Genomic DNA, 22,987 nt, shown 5'->3' with positions numbered 1-22,987 from the left:
AGCCAACATCCATCCCAAGGCTGTCAAGGTTCACAAACCGTAATGTGCTATCGCGGTACCGGGGCTAGAATCGCCAATGAAGGTGTTTCACTATCGTGTGGCGGTCGTCATATATGAGGTGACCAACAAGATGCATGGAAGTACCAATTGTTTTTGTTACGTTGTCGCAAAATCGAAGAACGGCTTTCTATTCTCAGATAGAGTTAGCTGAGCAACCTCATGTGGTGCGGCACCACGCTTAGGTTGTCTTGTGAGCTAAATGAAGGCATCCCAAGATCAATAAGGCCACCGATTTGTTTCTGTCTTCAACTACTGGTTTCGGGTTATTGGTCTTGGGAGCAAGTTGAAGGATAAAATTTGCAATTGACCGGATAGACAATAGGCCGCAATAGGAAGAATCCATGGTATGATAACGGATTGCATACCTAGAAAGGACTAAGCAATATAGGAACTAGAGCTATAATTATCAATCTTCTTCTAGAACAAGACTATTTAGCAGTTATACGGGGCTCTTCATCAGGCTTATATCCATTAACGGAGTTAAGATGGAGGTTTTGGTTCATAAACCCGGAGATCTGCAGATCCGCGTCACCATTGCGGGAAGAAACAGGGGTTATTTTATGTACGTCCCTAGGTATGCCACAAATACTCTTTATTTTTCTGACCATTGCTTTTGACGAATTGATGGTGATTGTAGTTTATAACTAGGTAAACAATTAAAATATTCAATTCTATCATATAATGACTCTAGAATATATGATACATATTAGAAGTGCCTTGGTTTTGATGAGTTTAAGATACTTAGGTACAACATCTATAGAGCTAAAAAGGTCGGAGCGGGTAGATTTAAAAGCCGAAGAGAAGCGTTTTAAGTAACCGGGTCCATTGTTTCGGGTCCCGTCCACGCCCGTAACCCGCAAGATTCCTATTCAACCCATTCAGCCACGAACAAGACTCTTGTTCCGCTCGATCACTAACCCAGCTCCAGCTCCAAGCTCCTCTTTGTCATGAACAAGGTCTCTTGACTCGTTCAAATTTATAACCAATCCAAGTATCTAGTTCCGACGCTAATCTTAGTAACTCACTAAGCCACCCTGTAAATTCGATCTTGTCAGACGAGACCCTGCATTCAATATCGTGGCCAGTTTGAATTCGGGCGGTCGGACATTTCCAGCGTGTTTGCGTGTATGGATGCGCATTAGGCAGTCGACGAATGGTGTCATCATTTGTCCGTGGCCAAACATAGCACAGTACATACATCCATACCTAACCTGCGTGGTACAACACGGTACGACACGGTACGGTTTACCTAGGCACCGTGCGTTTGTCGCATTAATTCCATGTCTCGGAGTCCGCCCCCCAATCGTCATATAAGATAAGGCCTGGCCCGGGCCTTTGCCACCCCTCCGGTATGCTCAAAAATCCAACTTCAGCCGTTGTGCAGTCCAGGAAGCTCGTAACCACCGTCGCGCGAATACAGCACACGGATAATACATCCTCTTCACATAAAACTAACATGTCCACCGAGGAACCTATCCCTGTGCCGTCTAGCATACCTATTGGAAAACCGCCCCGATCCGTCTCAGCATCTCGAAGACGTAGAGAACAAGCCCCAGAAGGAAGAGCAGCCACAAGACCACCCAGCATGAATTTCTTTCCTTTGGGCTACAAAGACGCCGTGTCTCAATGGGTAAGTCCTGCTAGCCGTTCAATTATAGCTGTCACTCGATATATTCTGACAATCTAGTAGTGGAACAGTGTTTCACCTACGGTCGCAGAACGCAATGTATTATCCTGTATCCCATATCTCCGAGAAGCGATCGCATCGACGACAGGTTCCGCGGCCGAAGTGCCCTCGGCCGAACACCCAGGCGAGGCGCAAACAACAGCCAAAATGGATCCATACGGACCAAGAATATGGAAGTCGACAATGGTTACGCTATCAGGGAAGAATAGGGGTATGAATGAATTCTCAGTCGAGCGTGTTGGCGAGCAAGTCGATGACACTCTGGTCATGCTTCACGGGTATGGAGCTGGACTAGGATTTTATTACAAAAACTTTGAAAGTCTCAGTCGATCGAAGGGATGGAAACTATATGCGCTTGATTGGCTAGGAATGGGAAACTCGACAAGGCCTCCATTTAGAGTCTGCTCGAGAGATCCAGCCACAAAGATCACAGAAGCAGAGAACTGGTTCATAGACGCATTGGAGGAATGGCGAAAGATTCGAAAGATCGAGAAATTCACTCTTCTCGGCCATTCTCTGGGCGGTTACCTGGGTGTCTCATATGCTCTCAAGTATCCAGGCCACATTAACAAGCTCATCCTCGCTTCCCCGGTCGGAGTTCCTGAGGATCCTTATGCTGTTAATGCTGACATGCCAGAGCCTATGGACTCATCATTCCAGGACGAGTTTACTGTGGATCAACAAGCCACAACCGAAAGCCATCTTAACGCCAACAAGCCAGGACAACCAGAAGCCAATGCACCTAAGAAGCGCCCCTACCCACCATGGTTGGTTTGGTTATGGGATGCCAACGTATCACCCTTTAGTCTTGTGCGAATGGCGGGACCCCTGGGACCACGAGTTGTGTCAGGTTGGACCTCCCGTCGATTTAACCATCTTGGTCCAGAAGAGAAACAAACCCTTCACGACTATGCATATTCAATTTTTAAACAACGGGGAAGTGGTGAATATGCGCTACCATATCTCCTTGCCCCGGGTGCACATGCTCGACGGCCTATCGTTAACCGAATTCATCGGGTGGGTCGGCAAGTTATCACCCCTGCGACCGAGACAGCCCCGGCTGTAAAGGAGACAGGATTCCCAATCGTGTTTATGTACGGGGAGAACGACTGGATGGACGTTGCAGGTGGTCTTGCAGCTGAAGAGAAGCTCAAGCAAGTCAGGGCCAAGGTGCTTTTGCATGGTACAGATGAAGAGAAGAGAAGCGAAAACGGAAAAGCGAAGGTTGTTATCGTCAGCAAAGCCGGACACCATTTATACCTCGACAACCCGAATGAATTCAACGAATACATCCGCAAAGAGTTAGAAGACACTCGACGGCGGACGTTGCAAGAGAAGGCTTAATTACGAGCTAATTGATCTGATGTTATGATATTGTTATCTATTTTCTGGTTTTATTTACGCATCGCCTGGCGTTCCGGCTCAAGTTTAGTAAAAATTAGAGGGCTGTTGGTTTACAAAAATCATCACGTTAGTAGCTAGGATCCCGCCCCCTTGTACCGTTTTTGCAAACCTAAGTATATAACCGCTATACTAATCTATAAATCATTATTGTATGAGGGAATGTTTACAGAATCGACCACCTTATAATAATTTTATCCTATTAAGCTATAGTTATGTTGACGAAACTCTCAATTAGACAGCGAGCACTCGCGTATAGCTCGTATATGTAGCCGAGCCCCTCTATACCCTTGCAAGTTCCGTATTAGTATCTACAGATGGCTACACTGCTTCATATAAATAGTTTACCGGCGGTATTCACTATCAGGAGACACTTAACACTTTTACTAATTTATTTCTTCTCCTTCTCCACCAGTAAGAAAACAAAAGTTGTGAAAAGCGCGAAAAGGGATATTCAATATGGCGGCCAACGTGAACATCTCTACTTTCACGATATTCAACAACTTACCGCATGAGCTACGTCTACTCATTTGGGAATACGCTCTTCCCGAGGACATCCCAGAAGTATGTATCCCGTGGCCTCTAGAAGAAGTGAAGCTATCCTACGGTCCCAATACCTCTTCTCACATTCCTACCTCACAACAACCTACATACCTCCCCTTCCTCGTAGACACAGGCTTCCCCAAATTAATGCACGTTTGCCACGAGTCGCGCGAGGTCACCATATCACACACGCGGTTCCGCTACTCGCCCATCGCCGGTTGTCCCGTCCCATTCCGCGCTTTTCGACCGGATCTCGATATCTTGTACATAACCGTATGCCGATCTCCTGGGGGTGAGGACATTGGGCCGCGCTGGGGTGTGTATCCCCCGGGGACTAGACATATCGCTCTCGATTTGCATTCGATTAAAGACGGCACCGAGTTATGGAGATTGCTGGGCCACCCAGATCTCGACGTGCGAACTCTGCGCTGCGTGTTACCTGCAATCGACCGCACGGCCTTGACTACAGGAGACCGCTTCCGCCCGCCGGTTCGTCGGTGCCGGCTTGGAATCGAGGTAAATCCGCCTGCCGAGTCCCAAAATTCGTATGGTGAATACGGTAATGCCGTGTTCGTGGACCATGGATTTGATAATAAGGTGATGGTCGGTCTAGGGCAATACTTTGAGAATATACAGGAGAATGCGGGTCTAGACCCCTCCGAGTTCACGTGGGATCCATTCACAACTATTCCCCCTGAATATAGACGTCGGTGGGATCCAGAGAGGAAACGATATGATGTCGAGTTCCATCTACAGGCGTTCGTGGAGTGGCGCGGCAAAGAGTGGGTTCTGAGTTCAGAGCATTTGGTATGCTTTGAGCATCAATTCAATGAAGCTATCCCGCCATACTCGATCATTAAGTTTAATGAAATCGAGCCGTATCGTGTGAGCGAAGAGGAGATGTGGACGCCATTGAGGAATCCGGAGATGTTTCGGGTTAATGATATTCAACAAAATGAGGTGCCGGTCGAATGGCGATAAGAGGGAAGAAATGTGTGGACTCGATTTCTTAACATATGATATTAGGATTATTCAACTACTCCTATTTGGCATATTCTTTGCATTACTTTCATACGGCTTGAATAGGTTCGTCGCATATCACGTACGGGATTCAGCCAAATCCGAGATACCGCATTTGACATTACTTAGGGGCTTCTATTCCACTAGCATGAATCGCGCAACGACCACTTGTCAGATTGATCTATGGAATTCCCACGCCCTGGCATTAGTAGATGTCAAACGTCAACTCCTTAATATGCTCAAGTCCACTCTGAGAAATTTGACAGTCTCCATTAATTATGCTATAGCTCGACTCTGCTCTATTGGACTACAAATCCGGACATTAGCGATACTACTAAAAAACTAGAATCGATATTCAATACCTCCAAGTCCACTGCCGTGACTTCATCAATGATGTTTTATCGATATCACGTAACGTCATTGTTACTGATGTGCGGTAGATCCAGATGAGCGACAGCCAGGTTACTAGATGCATTCAAGACTAATGATAGAACCTTCGAGTTCCAGGTTTCAACAGTCCACGGATATGTATATCTTGAATCCCGATCGATATTCAAAAGGGGTAAAAGTCAAGTTCTAGAAGGGTGTTTGCATAAATTTATGCAAGCACCCGGACATTGACCGTGATGCTCCGAGCCTAGTCCGCGCAACCAGCAAATGAATCGTCAGACCAAAACGCTGAATCGCTGTCGCAAGCGAAGAGTTCAGCTAGAAGCCCACATAGAGTCAGTCCATGTGGGGGGCTTGCACAAATTTATGTCAACTAGCTCCGGGACGAAACCGCATCCGGGGCCCCATCATGTGTGTGTTCGGGCTCTGCTACATGTTCATCCGAAAAAGCTATATAAATAATAAGGCTATATATGTTCACAGATCCATGTCATCCACGGTTTATTGTTGTTCGTCCAAGCCGAAAAAATCTCCTCAGGCGCCAAGGAGTATTTTAGACAACGATATCACCAACGTACCATACCAATACCCCTGACAACACAACCAAGATGGAACCGACAGGTGTCGAAAGGGACGGTCGTAGGCCCTCGACCGCTATAATACCTGATATGGATTCATCAACTGTTGGTCCAGATTCAGAACAAGATGTTGAAACGGGCCTTGATAACCGCGATACCAACGCCGACGAGAAAGACCCGAACGTTGTGGACTGGGATGGACCGAACGACCAAGAGAACCCTATGAACTGGACTGATAAGAAGAAGTGGTTAAATATTTGTATTTTGTCGATAATGACGATTGTAACGTAAGTTTTCATTTTTTTTATACGTTTTGAGGTTCTTTCATGTTTACTCGTACTAATTCACCATAGCCCACTGGGTTCCTCAATGTTCGCCCCTGGTATTCCTCGCATTTTGGTAGAGTTCCACGAGACGTCTTCGACAGTAGCAACATTTCTTGTGAGCGTATATATTTTGGGATTTGCCTTTGGGCCACTTCTCATAGCACCGCTCAGCGAGGTACTTGGCCGCCGGCCATTATATGTCTATGGCAATATCTTATTCGTTATCTTCTCCGTTGGTGCTGCTCTTGCCAACAGCATCGGGATGCTTTTTGCGTTCCGATTACTTATGGGCCTTGCTGGCTCGGTTCCCATTACCATTGGAAGCGGCAGCATTGCAGATTTGATGCCAGTTGAGAAACGCGGACGGGCTATGTCGGCGTGGGCGCTGGGGCCCCTGCTTGGACCTTGTGTCGGTCCTATTGCTGGCGGCTACTTGATCGAAGCTGTCGGGTGGAGATGGGTGTACTGGCTACTTTGCATTATGGTAAGTAGTTCTACTCGAGGCTTATTCATCCTATAGTGTGTTAACTAACGAAAATAACAGGGTGGAGCTCTTATCCCTGTCTCTTTCTTCTTTCTCCGAGAGACGTTCGCCCCCGTCTTGCTTGAGAAGAAGGTTCGCAGACTCCGAAAAGAAACCAACAACCCGAGTCTACGCAGCAAGCTCGCAGGAAGATTATCCCCTAAAGATCAGTTCAAACTAGCCATCATTCGTCCGATGAAACTCCTTGTACTTACACCGATCGTCACCCTCATGGCTTTATACGTCGCCATTACCTACGGCATTTTATACTTGTTGATTACAACCTTCTCTTTTGTCTACACCGAACAGTACGGCTTCAGCGAGGGTAACAGCGGCTTGACGTACCTCCCTGCTGGATTGGGTATGATGTTTGGTGTTATTGTCTTCGGACAGCTCACAGACAAGATGGTTAGCCGGAATCAAGCAAAGGGGATTAAGCATAGGCCCGAGGTCCGAATTGCACCAGTCTTGACACTCCCTAGTGGTATTGTAAGCTTTATGAGATTTTTTTAACATACAGAAGGATTGGGAAGGGCTAATTTGCTTTTTTTTTTTTAGGTACTTCCCATCGGCCTCTTTATTTATGGGTGGACGGCCAACTTCGGCGTACACTGGATCGTTCCTATGATCGGCGTACTTATCTTCAGTGCGGGACTTATGGGTGTTATGGTAAGTCATATATATCTTCCCATTCGATAAATGTCTATCCGAAGCTAACTTATCAATTAGTTCTGCGTCCAGAACTACCTTCTCGATGCATATCCCCGCTACGCTGCATCAGTCACGGCCGCCATGACGGTGCTCCGATCTTTGCTCGGTGCGCTCCTGCCCCTTGGTGGCTTAGAAATGTACGATGCTCTAGGTCTCGGATGGGGCAACAGCTTGCTCGCATTCGTCGCGCTTGCGCTTATCCCAATACCGCTCGTTTTCTATAAATTCGGCGAGCGTATTCGCGGCAAATTCAACCCTAAACTATAAAATTAGATAAAGTTCGTGGCAGCGAGTTAGACAATTCGCGGTGGCCCATCTGTATATAGACGATAGATCATAGACCATACGACACCTAATGTATATACATAATAGAACCCTAAAGCCTAGCGATGGCTGTGAGGCTTACTCGTTCGGCTTGCGATAGATGTTCATCCGGTTATTCGGGATCCCGTACCTTCGGAATCTCGAATTTTTGGAAAGCCACGCTGAGATATTATCGTGAGTCATACGACAAATCCGACCTGCTACCTTGATGGTCTCGCGCTTACTTTAGGCCACACTTCGCATTTTAACTACAAATGGAAACTCTACATGATTAATAATAAGTCTATGCAATTTTTATCTGTTCGGAACGCGAGCTAAACGCGAGTGGCTTACCATTACTTTGCTTGGAGTCGTAACCAGCCCCTGAATCCTCTTACTGCTCATGCATGTTTACTATGGGCTCCAAGGTTGATACAAGGATAAAATTTATGATAACCAAATTAAACATGGACAGGCTATTATTCCGTGACTTTTAATTACATTCCGTGATTCTCATGCACCTCGGGGATTACCGGCTATTCGGATGCGGTCGCGGCCGGAGTGGGGCCGAAACGTTATTGTCATCTAGACTTTTCTCGAATGATGTCTTAGTCTTTGAACAGTGCTAGATTGCAGAATTAACCGGGGTACATGTAATCTTCAGTATAATAGTCATACCTACCTTACTTAATTCAATTTTATTTGCCTGTTATCATCGAGCTCCGGATTAGTACTTAACCTCTGGACCCTGTCGCTGTGTTAGCGGCTTGAACGTTTCTGGAAAATCAATACGTCATCGGAACAGCAGCATTGGAGCTCTTCTCAACTAGCTCTTCGATCTTGATCCCGTATAACCGAAAAGGTTATGATGTAAATAAAAATACCGCTAACTTGGATGACGACACTAATTTTCTTTACTTTTGACGCTGGTCTTTATTGCGCATGCTTTGGTTTTCTGGGCATAGGTAATAATCTACGGGGTAACAATGTCGATAATTAAAGACGAAGAGGACTCGGAACATTCGCACGGAAGATCTTCCTCTTCCAGGGAACCGGTTCCTGACGCCGATTCCCCCGCAACGGCTCCAGATGGAGACTCGGAAAGTTGCGAATGCCCGCCAACGGAAAAATATCACGATGGTCATCGACCATGCACTCTTGACACTCGTCCGTCCCAGATCCGCGCAAGTGGGAGGGATGTGCAGGATCCGGCGTCGCGGACATTGTCGCGGACTGTGTCTCGACGGGATACTGCGCTGTCGCGCATACGCTCGCGGCCGACGGTTCCGCCGTTCAATCATCCGCTTGCTAGGGAAAAGACTGGACATGAATATCTAGTCGATTTCGACGGGCCCGATGATCCCTATCGTCCGGTGAATTGGCCGCGACATAAAAAAGTAGTTACTACGCTCCTTTACGGTCTGGTTACTATGACTGCGACTTGGGCGTCCTCATCATATTCAGCCGGTACGCTGCAAATCGCAGAGCAATTCGGCGTTGGCAGACAAGTCGCGACACTAGGTACCACACTTTTCCTACTGGGCTTTGGAATAGGACCGCTGCTCTGGGCGCCATTGTCGGAGGTATATGGTCGTCGTGTTGCGGTGCTGACGCCTATGTTCATATCTATATGTTTTTCATTCGCTTCGGCTGTCGCTAAGGATCTTCAAACTCTCATGTTGACCCGGTTCTGGGGCGCCATTTTTGCCTCAGCTCCTGTGACGAATACAGGTGGTGTTCTTGGAGACCTGTTCACGCCGGCGTATCGCGGTATCGCGATGGCGGGTTACGCAATGGCGGTCGTGGGGGGTCCGACAGTAGGACCAATTGTCTCGGCAGTCGTCGTCGCACAGCCAAGTCTCGGATGGCGCTGGACGGAATATACTACGGGGATGTTACAATCTGCTGTGTTGGTTATAGCCGTTATATTTATCGATGAGTCGTACCCTCCGCGGCTACTTGTCACTAAGGCAAGGCGCCTACGGCTAGAGACGGGTAACTGGGCGCTCCACGCGAAGTTCGAAGAGTGGGATGTTAGTGTAATGGAACTCGCACGCAAGTTCCTCGTCCGTCCCATTCAATTGCTCTCGACACCGATTTGCTTCTTAGTCGCGCTGTATGCCAGTTTTTGTTATGGTATCTTGTACATGCAGCTAGGCGCCGTACCCATCATCTTCGGCGAGGTCCGGGGCTGGTCCACGATCTCGAGCGAATTGCCTTTCCTAGCTATCCTACTTGGTTCGATTGCTGGCGCTGGTATCAACATGTCGAACCAGCTCTACTACAACAAGGCCTACCACGCTGTGGGAGATCGACCAGTCCCCGAAAAACGCCTGCCACCAATGATGTTCGGGTCCGTGCTCTTCGCGGCTGGCCAGTTCGTTACAGGTTGGACGGCGGATCCCGACGTGGCGCCGTGGATTGTTCCTGTTATTGGGATGTTCCTCTCTGGATGTGGCTTCAATACTATATTCCAGGCCGCGCTTAATTATCTGGTCGATACATTCCAGATGTACGCGGCGAGTGCCGTGGCGGCTAATACATTCATGCGGAGTTGTTTCGCAGCAGCCTTCCCGCTTGTCGTTACGCCGCTATACCATAATATTGGTGTTGGGCCCGGAACGAGTATATTCGCGGGGTTTGCATGTCTGTTGATTCCCGTGCCGTATGTGTTTTACTTCTTTGGAAGGAGGATCAGGGCTGCTAATAAGTGGAGTAGGAGCAGCGTGTTTTGATGAATTTGTGATGAGCTGCATGGCGCTGGTGTTTAGGGTAAGCGGGATTATACTTTGTTGATGTGTGCATCTGTCTATATGCATTGCTTAACATATTTCGCGTTCATAAATTGGTTATACTTAGGTATTTGAATCTTTGACCCACTGCTACTTCATCTCCGTGGTGAGTTTGGAAATCAGAACATTGAAGTTGACAACGTCAGGATGATATAGCGATGAAATTCGCACCCCCTTTTCCTTACCTACTTATTTGAAGGACTGAGACAATCCTAAAAGGATAATACCAATAAACATGTCGATCGAGGTGCCATCGGCGGCAACCTCCAGCAGGGCTTTGAGGATTACGGACAAGTGCAGCAATTTCAAATCGTTGGCGTTTATGACATACTGAAAAAAAGCAATCGTTGCTAAGTATTTTCATTTTCGGTGGCTGGCGCCACATAAATATTGTCGTCTCGTATGACGTCAGGGGCTTTCCTTGTCGGATCGTGGGAATGAAACAGCATACCCGCTGCGGCTCTTACGACGCACGGCATTTTGGGTATCGTGTTCCACTGTGTAGAAACCCCGGGCGTATCGCTGGTGTAACAGAGGGCTGAAGATGACTCCGAGCTTACCGATAACGTACCGAGGAGGTAAGGAGGGACCACCCGAATAGGTGGATTGGTAATGATCATGCATCTCTTCCGCGACTTCTGCACAAGTAAAACATTATATGGAGTAAGCACGCATACGAAACCCCCACCGAAGCGTCACTGCTTTCTTCTTACAGGTCATCTTCACCCAAATATCCAACAAAAGAAAAACATAATCCACAACAATGAGGGAAAGTAACAAAAATAGTAAAAAGAAAGGGGGTTGCATTTTCCAGTTGACTGGAAAGCATCAGGAATTGAGCCCGATGCGGGGGTCGAACCCGCAACCTTGAGATGATTCCGCTATAAGAGTCTCACGCTGAAGAAGATGTTAGTTATGATATACAGATGAAGAATTAATCGGATGTGAACTGACCTCTACCGATTGAGCTAACCGGGCTTGATGAATTTGTCATTTTTGATAGTATATATCACAATGTGGGAGAAGGCAGTCACGGAACACCGATGTTGTGCCGGTCTTTCCCGCCCTAACAAAGTATTATTCGGTCCAATCATTTATGCAAATCTGTTATATTCCGTCTCGAGTTCCACTTCGGCGATTTTAGCACGTTCGCTACTATTACGACTACCTAGGTACTGCATAAAAATTCGATTGGATGTGCTACGACAATACATGTACTGATCGGTGTATGACTAGTTTAATAACTCCGACGTTTCTAACCTTTTTATTGGATTGGAGTTTTCGTTCAGAAGGGTACATACATGCAGCAAGATAATGTACGAAAACAAGGTCATTTGTGAAATGCACATCCGATGCAAGAGTATCTACCTAGGTACTTTGCATCCCCGTGTACGAAGACTGCGTTCTATTTTCTACGGTCTCTCTAACTTGAACACCACGTTGATCTTCAACTAACAGTTGGATAGTATATTCTACATATTATAGTTGTGAAACTACATTATTGCCCTCAATATTTTAATTGATTCTTAGAGCTGACCACTTCTTTATGTAACAAATGATTGGCCAATGAAAGTCTCTGGTCACATCTAAGACTTTAATAAGTACCTAGGTATTTAATTGTATCACATTGTCCCTGACGCTAAGCTATTCTTGTCTAGTCGGAATTTTCCATGTGATCAGATTGGGGGTTACGCCATTTAATCGTGTTTCTCACATTTCATTTCTCACATAATCAATTCAATTCGTCATTTTTACATCTCCTAACATAGTACCACATATGAGAATCTTCATTCGCTGCAGCAATCCCTCGCATCCATTCACAATATTTTAATTAATTGGCCATCATCCTTTCGGAGAGCTTCTCGGTCAGCTTGAAGATGTTAGGAAGGTGAGCGGCAATTAATCTAGCCTCACCTACCTACCAACTTACACAGCCACCCAACTTTAGAAGGTCGTCCCACTGATGCGCACAAGGATTGAGCAAAGTGCTGACAGACTGGCTGGCTGACTGGCAATCAATCAATTGTGTTGTTGAAGAACCCCTGATCGGCCGCGGGGAATCCGACCTTCTCAGCCTGAATGCCATACTCTTGCTGCAATGCTGAACGATTCGTTGAGACATCGCTACAAATCAATTCGCAGTATTTTGAGTATAGATACTTGCGATGACTTCTCGTTAACTCATACTTTGAAGATGACGGCATTAAAAGACATTTCCTGTGAAACGCGCCAACAGGATTCATATCCGTTATACGTACAACGTTTACGAGGCGCCGTTGTTTTTTGAGGCTCAGATTAGTTAGGTACTAATAAGCTGCTAATAAAAGCGTTTAAAGCACTGTCTATTGAACCTCTAGTTGCTGGTCAGGGTCAGGCCTTGCAAAACAACGAGACAGGGTCTTAATTCAGGGTCGCCCGTTCGTAGAGCCTCTCCATAACCTCAAGCATAACCCTGCGCCAGCCTCACATTTTTATCTTCACGAAATATTCATCGTAATCGTGGATACTGGTCTTGCCGCGCGCTTTATCTATTCTTTAATAGAAAGATGGCAAAATTAAAAAGAAAATCAAAAGCCCGACGATAGGACGACGATTGAACTACAAATTTCCCGTTAGCCGCTTGAGCCGCTACGAATCGGGCAAATCAGCTTATTAAACAATCGGTCTTTATCTAGAAGTCTCGAAAAGGGAAAGTCAAGATCGTGAAGTCGAGATTATGGAGATTACCTACAGTAACACGCACCTCTAAGCGAACAATACACCCCGCAAGTGCATTGACGATCATTTACCTAAATGCCGTTGCCTTGCAGATTGGTACCTGCAGTGTGCAGGAGAAACGCGCAACAGGATCTAGGTCCTTGGCGAGGATTGCGACCGAAATATTCCAAAATATTTCTCCCTCCCTCTCAGCTAAATTCTTGCGAGAACACCTACAAAACATATTGTTACCTGCTAGCCTCGTCCGCTAGAAGGGATACCCTCGACTACAGGGGAAGTAAAATTGCAGATGTACAAAAACGGACGCCACTAGGTCTGAATCGCGGAATGTTAATAAGTGATTGGCAGCTTGACAGGGGTCAAGATAATGGCCAGCCAGTAGAATCGTTTTTTTCCAGCCAAACGAACCAAAAGGGACAATCCAGGGGAGCAACTGGGGAACCTGAACAACGCTAGAGGATGCCTGTCAACTCTCAAGCGCCTGCAAGACGAAGACGCAGGAGCCACAGAAGTCCCCATGCTCCTTATACCCTTGATCTTTTTCCTGGTCTAATAATGGGTAAAAGACCGATTGCGACGCTACCCAATGGTAGCCCATGCCGCCATGCCCCTTTCGATTAATTCCAACCCCCAGCTTGGATGAATTCTGGTCCTCTCGTTCTTTCTCTGCCGTACACCTTTCTGGTCGTCAACTGCTAATTGTTGGGTTGCTCAATGTTGCCCTTTCTCTGTAAGGTTGTCAGTGAAACATTACCATCTCTTCTGGCAGACCGAGTCAATAATCTCTTGGCCTGGCCTGTAGCTCTCCACACATTCCGACTAGTCATGAGTGATATGACCAGGGAATAGATCGACCACCATGTCTGTTCCTCACTCTACCCTGCCGAGCCAGATGGTGCAAGACTATCCGCGCCCGCCCTCCCTCACGGCCAACTCTGAGACTTCTCATGCCTCATCTGATCTATCTTTCCTTCAGCACCCGTTTCCTCGCCCTCCAAACAGCCAATCGCAATCCTTCGCCTCAGGTCCCGACCTACCGGTTTCGAGAAACACAAGAAACTTGGTGATCGATAGCTCTGCGTCCTTGCCGTCGGTACGGTCTATTCGACGAAAGCCGTTATCGTCCACCGCGTCGCCAATCACCGCTAGATATTCCTCTGGGGAGTATCTCGCCATTGCAAAGAAACCAGAGCAGCGCTTTTCCCGTTCCTACTCGGTAGACAGCCCTACCGTGTACGAGTTTCCTCATCGCGCGCTTCAGCCTGTTCTTAAGCCCGCGCTGGAATCGCCAAACGATATCATATTGATCCAGGGAAACAGGGAGTGAGTCAAGGTCTCATTAATCTACAATCCAACGCGATATATTAAAAAAGTTAGACGTTGCTAATTAATTCTCGAATTTAACCAGAAAACCCTCCGAGTCGTGTCACCCATTGGCCTCTGCCGACCCAAGCCCGGCTGTCATAGCGGGTGAAGTCAAACGTCCAAGTTCCCGGGCTAGCAACCCTGACGCTTCTCAAACGCAGCACAACACCGACCTGTCGCAACCTGAGCAGACCACGTATGACGACCTCTTTAGCGACGAAGAGGAGGATCCGCTAAGTGAAAATATTTACGACGGATATCACTCAGATTCATCCGATAATAGTAATTCTAATCGTTCTAATACTATGTCGTTGCATGTTACCCGCAAAGCTACCCCTCCACAGTTGAATCTCAAGCAAGACGACTTGACCCCGACAGCTGATTATCCTGAATTAAAAACGCCTAATACCGATAAACCGCTGCCAAAATCCCCAGGCTCATCTAAATTAGGGACGTTCTTTGGTTGGGCCTCTTCTCCTTCGAATACAGAGGTTTCGGACAAAGCCTTTTCGCCTCTCCCATCGCCTTTTAACTTCTCAAAGGCAACAAGCGTTACCGATGCATCCCCAGTCACCACAGTTGGACCACAATCACTACTCGAAGCCCCAAAGGCATTATTTGGATCCCCCAATTCCAGGGAATACTGTGAATCCTATTTGGCAACCCCACCGACCGCTACAATATCGCCATACCACGAAATTGAAGAGATGGAAGAAGAGCTAAAGGCCATCTCGGCCGAATTGGCTGCATCAATTCGTCGCGAGATGGACCTAGAAGATTTAGTTGACAGATTACAAGCAGAAAGGGACAATCCTACAACGGGTGGAAACAAGAGAACCAGCGACTACTTCTCCGATTCAGGATATAGCACCGCGAAGTTAAGCGAATATGATCAATCGAGGGAAGAGATTGAGAAAATCCAGAGACGATCAGAACAAGAGAAGGCTCAGATTAGGGTTGAGTTGACCGATAAACTCCAAGATGAGAGGTCCAGGAGACATCAGCTCGATGAGCAGATCAAGGAGCTCTCGGACAGAGCATCTCAGATTGATTTGGAAAAGGTTAACAGTGCTGATACTACTGGACGTATTAAGGAACTAGAAAGTACTTGTGAGACTTTACGACGCAAGCTCACCGAGGAGCGCCAAGTCAAGGATAACTTCGAGGACTTGCTTACAGCTCTCAAGGGCGAACTCCAAAATGCTTCTAACGAGCGCGACAATCTTCGGGATGAGGTTGTACCTCAACTTCGAGCTCGTGTAGAAGGCCTCGAGGCGCAAGCGACGGATTTGGAGAAGATGACTTATGAGTCGACAAAAATGCAACAGGAGCTCCAAACACTCAAAGTCGAAAACACGTCACTCAAACAGATGAATACTAACTCAATGGATACTATTTCGGAGGAAGCCGGATCCATCGGGTCTCGATTATCTCGATCCAATTCTTTGACCGGCCCCCCGTCATCCTTCAAGCTCCAAAGACCCCCCTCTGGCTTGATGAGGTCTATGTCAGTTAAGACTAGTGAATCTCGAGATCAATTGTCAGATCGACTGAAGGATGTCGAGGAACAGCGAGATGCTCTACACAAAGCTCTAAAGAACCTTTTGGAAAGACAAGAACATCAAAACAGGGAAAACGAAAAGAAGATTCGCGTCCTTGAAATGGAACGTGATCGACTTCTTACCGAATCCCCACAGAAAGCCGGTTTCCAAAAGGAGATATCCAACCTACGAGCCGAGATTAATGTCTTGCGTCGACGAGCTGAGGAGGCACTCGAGCAGAAGTGGCAAGTCGAAAAGGGACTCGGTGGGCTTAAGATGGACCTTGATCGAACCGAACAGGAGATCGCATCACTCAGAAGCCTGCTCAATGAGAAGGATATTCTTATCCCTCCTTCTCTGGCACGCCAAAGTAACGGCAGCGACAAATTGGCTGTCCCTATAACGTCGGAATCCTTGACAGTAGCTTATGGGGACCTCCAAAGAGCCTATGCCGAGTCTCTTGAGCGCATCAAGAAGTTAGAGTCAAGTAGCTCGCAAGATGAACTGACCAAGGTTGCCATAGAGAAACTCGAGCAGACCCTTTCCTTCACTGTCTCAGAGCGCGATTTTGCTCGTCAAGCGGCGACATCCTATAAGGAGCAGCTTGATATGCTTAAGGCTGGGGAGCGAGTTTACTTAGAATCCGAAAAGGCCCTTGCTGACGAATTAAGCGAGTCAGCTCGCCGTGTTGAAGAATTGGCTGTTCAAGTCCGCCAACAGCTGACTATCAACCAGACTCTACGTCAAAGAATCTCAGACACGGTCGCTCGCGGCGAAGCTGAACAGAAGTCTAACATAGGCCGCATCACCACGATGCAAGCGCATCTCCGCGTCCTTGAAGAGAAGTTGGAGGCTGCGCAAAATGCTTCCGAGGACCGAATTACGCGTCATGAGGAAGAGATGTCCACCCTCAGGGCTAGTCATAACGACCAACTAAAGCGAATGCGCGAAGGCCTACGTTCCCCTCGTACATTCCCGCCCAAGTCGCCGTTATCTCCTCTATTCGCAGCGGCGGGTGCTCGATCGCCTCGCCTCAGTTCTACACGTTCTGGTCCCGCCATGAACGTGTCTGAGGAGGCCCAGGTTGACAACCTTCGTGCTCGCATTGCCGAACTCGAAAATGCACTTGCCGATACGGATGGTGAGATGCAGCAGGTTGTTAGCCGCATGAATACCGCCCAGATCGAAGTTCTACAACTGCAAGAAGAACGTGAAGCAGCTATCAGCCAAACCCGAAAATTGGAGAGGGAGCTCCAGGCCGAAAAGGTGAAAGCGTTTGAAGGGCGTTTCAAGAGCTTACAGTCATAAAAATGATTGATCCGCCAATTAATTTCGAAGTAGACACGTTTCTACATATCACGATCCCATGAAATCAACACCAACGAGTACCATATATACTTTTTGCTCTACCTTTTTTGGCATTTACAGAGACAATGCATCCATAAACCTTGGTTAGGTTAGAGCAGTGCGCTCGCTCCCTGGATTCAGCATCGGCGTTGGTATTAAAAGGTTACCTTTGGTTTATTGTTCAATCCTATTGTATATTTGACAGGTCCGAAAAATAGGCCGCACACTTTTTGTATAATGTTTAACACTAAGCCTCTCGGAGGACTGGCGGAGTTGTATATCTAATGTTTTTACCTAGTACCTTCTACCTGTATTTCTAGGGATGTGGTTAGTTGAGGAGAGCTGGGTATCAGAAAAACAACACGCAGTTTGTGTGCACATAGTTGGGTAGTGTTAGAACTCGTGGAGGATATCCCCTGGGTTTGTCGATAAAGAAAATGAAGATTATCAACACTGAGGCCTCTTTGCATTTTGAGTGAGTTGTCTCGACACATATCTTCCCAAATTTTACTCAGGACGATCACCACGGCTCTTAGTGCTTATAAACATCAAGATTGAGTCCTCATATATCCATCCCATTATATGCCGAGCTTGCTCGGAACCGACCCCTTTTACGGAAAAATTGTTGACTGGCGTCCTACATTCACACAGCCTTGAAGGTTGCACGACTGTTCCATAAAATTGCACACCCCGCTGGCATCGCTTACCATCTTGTTTCGCTTCCTTCACACTATACCTACATAGGTAGGTACGCAATATGAATCCCGGCCCCGAAAATACCGGACACGCTTCCAGCAATTATCTTCTCCTAGTTCTTCAAAATGCCGAGGCTCGATGCGTTGCATGTCTCTTCAAGCTACCCAATGATGTTGCACAAATCCCTGGTGATACTCTTTTCAAATCTAATTTTAAGCCAAACCATGGACTGGCACACACCGTCACGGCTGATAATCTCCAGAAATCCATACAACGAGGCTGTCATGTATGTGCGTATATCGGCCGGCTGTGTACATTTACTGACCCCCGTCATCAATCGAGTTATTTTCAATGGCTCCCAGATATTTTACGGTTTTGCGGTCATAATGAGTATGGTGAGCTTGAGGTTCTCTGGTCCCGGGAGATCTTTCTTGCATATAAGAACGATTCTAGCAACGTGGATAGGAATTTCCATCCTTTCGCTCGCGCACGTCTTTCTGTTGGTACCAATACTGGGAGTGCCGAGACTATGGAGCGTATTAAGGAATGGAGCAATGATTGTTCGACGAATCACTCTTGCTGCTTGCACGGTGGTATAGTGGTAACTGCATTGCCCAGGGAAATACGGATACTCGAAATTATGGATCATAAATCAGCAAGAGTCCGTTTAGTAGATGGCACTTCAAACGCGAAGTTCGCAGCCCTGAGCTATCGTTGGGGGCCAAAAACCAAGGCGGCTTCGCTCACGAGAGGAAAACTCGACAAATTTCGACAAGAGGTCCCGCAAAGCTCCTTGTATAAACTGTTTCGGGATGTAATCACAGTTGCTGGCGAATTAGGTTTGAAGTATATTTGGATTGATTGTCTCTGTATCATCCAAGTAAGAGGCCTTTTATTACAAAGTTGCCTACCAGTCCCCCAGAGCCCAACTAACCCATGTTTCTGATTGCCTAATTAAGGATAACCCCATGATTGGAATACTCAAGCGGGCAATATGGCAATTATATATGCGGGTGCCTTTATCACTATGTCTGGGATTGGTTGCGTTGATGGCGATGAGGGGCTTTTTAGAAATTCGTCGATCGCCGACAATACAAAATGATCACCGATACTTCACCATGCCCAATCTATTTCGGACCCGAGCTGGACCACTCTTCGTGGCTTACACACGAGAACGGAAATCGCAGGTTAGATTTTGATCCCCTCGTGTATCCCCTCGCAAGTGGGGGATGGGCGTATCAAGAGCGCGCCCTTTCAAAAAGAAATATTCATTTCACTCAACAAAAAATTATCTGGGAGTGTATGGAAAAGTCACAATGCGAATGCGGCTTTTATATGAAACTAAAGGTCAAGAATGACTTTCTCGACCTACCATGGGAGGAGGAGATTATCACGACTTATTCTCGAATGAATCTCTCGGAGCCTGCTGACCGTCTTCCCGCCATAGCTGGCATAGCAAAAGCCTATGCAAAACGCCACACCCTCACATATCTGGCTGGACTTTGGAAGGAGACGATCGCACACAATCTACTATGGCAGAACTCGGAGAGAAACCCAGGACCCCGAATTCGTCCACTCGTTGCACCTACATGGTCCTGGGCCTCATCCCGGGGACGGACCTCTCCGTTGCACTTTTCATCAGACACGATGCATATACAAGTGATAAGCTATAAGTATGAGCCTGTCGCAGGAGGAGATAGATATAGCCGACTTATCACAGCGCGTTTGCACATAGCAGGAACCGTGGCCTTCGGGGCCATCACCAATTGCCGGGATGGCGTGGTCCAAATGAAGTTCGAGGACAAAACAGTCTGCGTAGGCATGGACTACGATATTTCGGCCGCCGGCGAAGACTATATTGAATTCGGAACCGTCCTACCTTTCCTACTCTTGTGCGATGATAGTGGTCGTGCAGTTGGTGCCGTACTCAGATGTAGAAACAAGGAAAGAAAGGAATACGAGAGAATTGGTGTGTCAAGTCATGTAAAGTTCGATCCGTTCGAATTTACGACATTTCATTGGGTATTACGACAAGCGACAACGATGGAATTGATATTGATTTGATCAAAATTACCAACGCACACACCCCCTTTAACACTAAAGAAACGAGCCTTCAGGGATTGACCGTCAGCTTATAACGCCCGCTAAAGTGGTATTTACTTGATACGACGTCGTTCTCTCGGTTCAAATCGCCCTTCTCTCCTCTCTCTACCGCCTTGAACAACTGCATGTCCCGGCAATCCCGTTTCTTAAACGTGTAGTGGGAATAGCTATATCGTTCCGCGATATGTCTGTCTCTCTCTCTTTCTTCTAGCGCGTGTGCAGGGGATAATAGCTACGGGATGAGAACGGGTACGAGAACGAGAATACGACGAGTACTTCGAAGAACACACCCATAGCCGCGAAACTCGTGGGGTTCGTCGATAGCGAGGCGGTAGTGGTTAGACTGAGTAGTGCGAAGGCCTTGCTTTTGAGATCGCGTTATGGCCCAGTTAGTAGTTTCGGTCGGAAGACTGACTTGAATTGTACGGCTCACTATTCATACATAGGTGTTTGCTAATACGATGGTTTTGGAACACATGGCTAGGAGAGTTGTCACTTGGTGAGTTTCATACCTACGGTAGATTTGGAATCGATAGATCGTGTTGCCATTACTTAGATCTCATCCTTCGCGCGTACGTAGGTAAGCATTAAGTAAATTTAGGTTTCGTAGCGTTATCGGCTCGTTCCGTCGTCGGATTTCTGCCAGAAATGGTGTAGATAGGTTTCTATGTGTGTGACCTAAAATGCGTTATACGTTACCAGTAACAGGACGAGAATGTCATACTGCATCTTCCGGTGCATCCGGGATTAGAAAAAATCTTCATTTTTATTCAACTTGTAATTCTATTTGGGAATCACTAGACCTTGCGGGTTGATGGTATGGTTCTAAAAGTCTTTATCTCTTGTTCCAATGATAATTCATCATCTCGATTCCCCTTAACGCCGAGCGGATATGCTCAACTGATCATGCAGCCACACCGCTATTCAAATCCAATAGATGCTCCGTAAAAACGCCTCATATGCAGTGTTCCCAGATGATCATAATTCAATTCATGTCTCGTAACTCATTCGTGGTATAGTGTGTCGCAAAAAGCAAAACAACCCCCTCTTCATTACTTGACGTTGCGTGGAGGCGTTATCGGACTTTCGTCGTAAGCGTTGAAGTTGTTCACCATCGGCTCGGAGCTCATTCTTGACGATCGCGGAGAGGATACAGGTGATGAGTAGTAGCTTTCGTCAGATTTACTCATTTGTGGCCAGGCCTTTTCGGTTTCCGGCCAGCTGTTGCGTCTACCACGGTGTACGATTCTCGTCCAGTTCAGTGCGAGGTAGAGTATTAGGCCGAAGACGACCAGAACGACGATCACAGACACCACAATGGCGATGATGAGTGTTTTAGGAAAATCGTCCATTTTGGATTTTGTGTGTGTGTGTGGTTTTTGGTTAAGATTTGGTAGTTAAACTCGCGAATTATTTTATTGGGGGCGAGAAACGTTTATGTGCGTCTGGACCGGTAAACGAATAGTCGGACGAGCGAGTGATTTAGCGTCACAAAGTGTATGAATGTGAGCTGGATGAAAGTCTTGTCAGAAACGAAAGTTACGCGACGATATAGATCAGATACGGAAACTCCGCAGAACCCGAGAGAGGTTCTCGTGACTTATACTGAGCGATTTAGTCCATACGTCACGGACGTGAGTAAGACGATTAGAACATAAGCAGGTTTCCCATCTCCGAGTATCCGACGATGCCGTCGAAGACCCTCCAAAACCGCAACCAACTTCATTTTTCTACGCTAGAACTTATCAATCTAGACTGGCAGCGCTAGAAAGAGCCGGTCTACCCGGACTATCTGCATGCAGCCCAATGGGTTTCTTTGATGGTCGCGAGCCGAGACCAAAGAGCCGCAGAATCGGGTCCGCTCTGATGAAATATACTTGGTAGATCCGTGCGTCTTTTCGTCATCCCTTGAATGGGTACTTCAGCCGCACTAGATCCCTCTCTACAACTCCCTATAACCTCTAGAGGACGTCAGCTGGACCCTGAAATCTACGATGTGGCTTACCCACTTATCCTTACTCGGTTTGGCGCGCAGCAGGATGCTGTCATTGCCGCGAATTGTCCCGCATATATCGACGCCTATGATTTAAGAGACTTTTATGATTCACAGCAAGGAATCGATATTTGCCAGTTATGATCGAAAACGCACCCCACGATGTAAATCATGTCAGAACTATATTGCTAGTTTCACAGTCCTGAATCACATGAATATATGTATCGCCTATGCCCAAAAGTCCATTTAATCTCTTCCGACAAAATAAATCGCGATGAAACTTGGCAGTGGTAACCAAACAGGTTGAGCAGAACTTAGCTGACGTAAGTCTAGATAATCATGTAATTCACACTCATCCTTCATATCATCTTATTATCACGTAAAGCTGATGATTTAGAGTACCATAGATTTTTCGCATACGTTATCACAGAAAATTTGCGTTTCCAATTAATTGATCTTCCTTACCCACCAAAACTGGGTGGAGTCTCTATCGTCATAGGGGTCTGATCCAGTCAATCTGGGGGTTCAGACCAAACTAGCGCTATCTACAACTTGGGGACCTTGGACAATCAGTTCAGACGAAGATGAATTGAATACGTGAATAATTAAGGCCCAATTGTATGATTATCTAACTCTTAGTTGATTAAACCCATTAGAGGTTTTGGCAGCTTCCTGCTTATTTCGCGCCTAAGCTGACGCATTCCATGTAGGTGCCCAAAGAATCTCACGTCGCACATGATTTCTATATTGACACGAGTACTAACCTTCCAGTAAAGCCTATTCAGATGGCCAAGAGTTCACCCCAGTCACAATGAATATGGCCTATCAGTGTACCTTAGTATCAAACCATGATGACTAAGGGTTCATCCCTATATTAACATCTCCAAAGA

At 46.8% G+C, this 22,987-nt stretch overlaps 8 protein-coding genes and 1 non-coding gene across 9 annotated transcripts; 7 read left to right on the top strand and 2 right to left on the bottom strand.

Moving 5' to 3' along the window:
- Positions 1-1,516: 1,516 nt before the first annotated feature.
- On the top strand, positions 1,517-3,091 carry F4822DRAFT_431593 (alpha/beta-hydrolase; the record flags this gene model as incomplete). The annotated part of the gene is made up of 2 exons (XM_051461499.1): positions 1,517-1,690; positions 1,751-3,091. The coding sequence occupies 2 exons, from the start codon at positions 1,517-1,519 to the stop codon at positions 3,089-3,091; spliced, it is 1,515 nt and encodes a 504-aa protein (XP_051312499.1).
- Positions 3,092-3,363: 272 nt separating this feature from the next.
- F4822DRAFT_325203 (uncharacterized protein) lies at positions 3,364-4,778 on the top strand. Its single transcript, XM_051455531.1, has one exon. The coding sequence runs from the start codon at positions 3,608-3,610 to the stop codon at positions 4,670-4,672; it is 1,065 nt and encodes a 354-aa protein (XP_051312498.1). The 5' UTR covers positions 3,364-3,607; the 3' UTR covers positions 4,673-4,778.
- Positions 4,779-5,709: 931 nt separating this feature from the next.
- Positions 5,710-7,506, top strand: F4822DRAFT_431591 (MFS general substrate transporter; the record flags this gene model as incomplete). The annotated part of the gene is made up of 5 exons (XM_051461498.1): positions 5,710-5,966; positions 6,033-6,489; positions 6,550-7,017; positions 7,087-7,197; positions 7,258-7,506. 5 exons carry the CDS (start codon positions 5,710-5,712, stop codon positions 7,504-7,506), a joined length of 1,542 nt encoding a protein of 513 aa, XP_051312497.1.
- Positions 7,507-8,175: 669 nt separating this feature from the next.
- Positions 8,176-10,480, top strand: F4822DRAFT_325157 (polyamine transporter 1). Its single transcript, XM_051455530.1, has one exon. It carries the CDS (start codon positions 8,529-8,531, stop codon positions 10,275-10,277), a length of 1,749 nt encoding a protein of 582 aa, XP_051312496.1. The 5' UTR covers positions 8,176-8,528; the 3' UTR covers positions 10,278-10,480.
- A 692-nt stretch (positions 10,481-11,172) lies between these two features.
- Positions 11,173-11,312, bottom strand: F4822DRAFT_t93. Its single transcript has one exon. It is a non-coding gene; the product is annotated as a tRNA-OTHER (tRNA).
- Positions 11,313-13,775: 2,463 nt separating this feature from the next.
- Positions 13,776-17,789, top strand: F4822DRAFT_325121 (uncharacterized protein). The gene is made up of 2 exons (XM_051455528.1): positions 13,776-14,375; positions 14,461-17,789. The coding sequence occupies exons 1-2, from the start codon at positions 13,912-13,914 to the stop codon at positions 17,264-17,266; spliced, it is 3,270 nt and encodes a 1,089-aa protein (XP_051312495.1). The 5' UTR covers positions 13,776-13,911; the 3' UTR covers positions 17,267-17,789.
- Positions 17,790-18,062: 273 nt separating this feature from the next.
- Positions 18,063-18,988, top strand: F4822DRAFT_445005 (uncharacterized protein; the record flags this gene model as incomplete). Its single annotated transcript, XM_051463315.1, has 1 exon — positions 18,063-18,988. One exon carries the CDS (start codon positions 18,063-18,065, stop codon positions 18,945-18,947), a length of 885 nt encoding a protein of 294 aa, XP_051312494.1. The 3' UTR covers positions 18,948-18,988.
- F4822DRAFT_325123 (uncharacterized protein) lies at positions 18,836-20,640 on the top strand. The gene is made up of 3 exons (XM_051455529.1): positions 18,836-18,881; positions 18,961-20,492; positions 20,551-20,640. The coding sequence occupies exon 2, from the start codon at positions 19,100-19,102 to the stop codon at positions 20,063-20,065; it is 966 nt and encodes a 321-aa protein (XP_051312493.1). The 5' UTR covers positions 18,836-18,881; positions 18,961-19,099; the 3' UTR covers positions 20,066-20,492; positions 20,551-20,640.
- Positions 20,411-21,736, bottom strand: F4822DRAFT_324989 (uncharacterized protein). The gene has a single exon (XM_051455527.1). The coding sequence runs from the start codon at positions 21,454-21,456 to the stop codon at positions 21,157-21,159; it is 300 nt and encodes a 99-aa protein (XP_051312492.1). The 5' UTR covers positions 21,457-21,736; the 3' UTR covers positions 20,411-21,156.
- Positions 21,737-22,987: the final 1,251 nt, after the last annotated feature.

Source organism: Hypoxylon trugodes, assembly GCF_022578975.1.
Source record: "Hypoxylon trugodes strain CBS 135444 unplaced genomic scaffold F4822scaffold_7, whole genome shotgun sequence".
NCBI classification, from domain to species: Eukaryota; Fungi; Ascomycota; class Sordariomycetes; order Xylariales; family Hypoxylaceae; genus Hypoxylon; species Hypoxylon trugodes.
The sequence above is the reverse complement of the archived record's forward strand: the minus strand, read 5'-3'. Positions and strand labels throughout refer to the sequence as shown.

What these genes read in the sequence shown, in the direction of transcription:
- F4822DRAFT_325203 (XM_051455531.1), top strand. Translation starts at nt 3,608, where the DNA reads ATGGCGGCCAACGTGAACATCTCTACTTTCACGATATTCAACAACTTA.
- F4822DRAFT_324989 (XM_051455527.1), bottom strand. Translation starts at nt 21,456, where the DNA reads ATGGACGATTTTCCTAAAACACTCATCATCGCCATTGTGGTGTCTGTG.
- F4822DRAFT_325123 (XM_051455529.1), top strand. Translation starts at nt 19,100, where the DNA reads ATGATCACCGATACTTCACCATGCCCAATCTATTTCGGACCCGAGCTG.
- F4822DRAFT_325157 (XM_051455530.1), top strand. Translation starts at nt 8,529, where the DNA reads ATGTCGATAATTAAAGACGAAGAGGACTCGGAACATTCGCACGGAAGA.
- F4822DRAFT_325121 (XM_051455528.1), top strand. Translation starts at nt 13,912, where the DNA reads ATGTCTGTTCCTCACTCTACCCTGCCGAGCCAGATGGTGCAAGACTAT. An exon ending in TTGATCCAGGGAAACAGGGA is followed by an intron (nt 14,376 to 14,460) that starts GTGAGTCAAGGT and finishes GAATTTAACCAG; the next exon opens with AAAACCCTCCGAGTCGTGTC.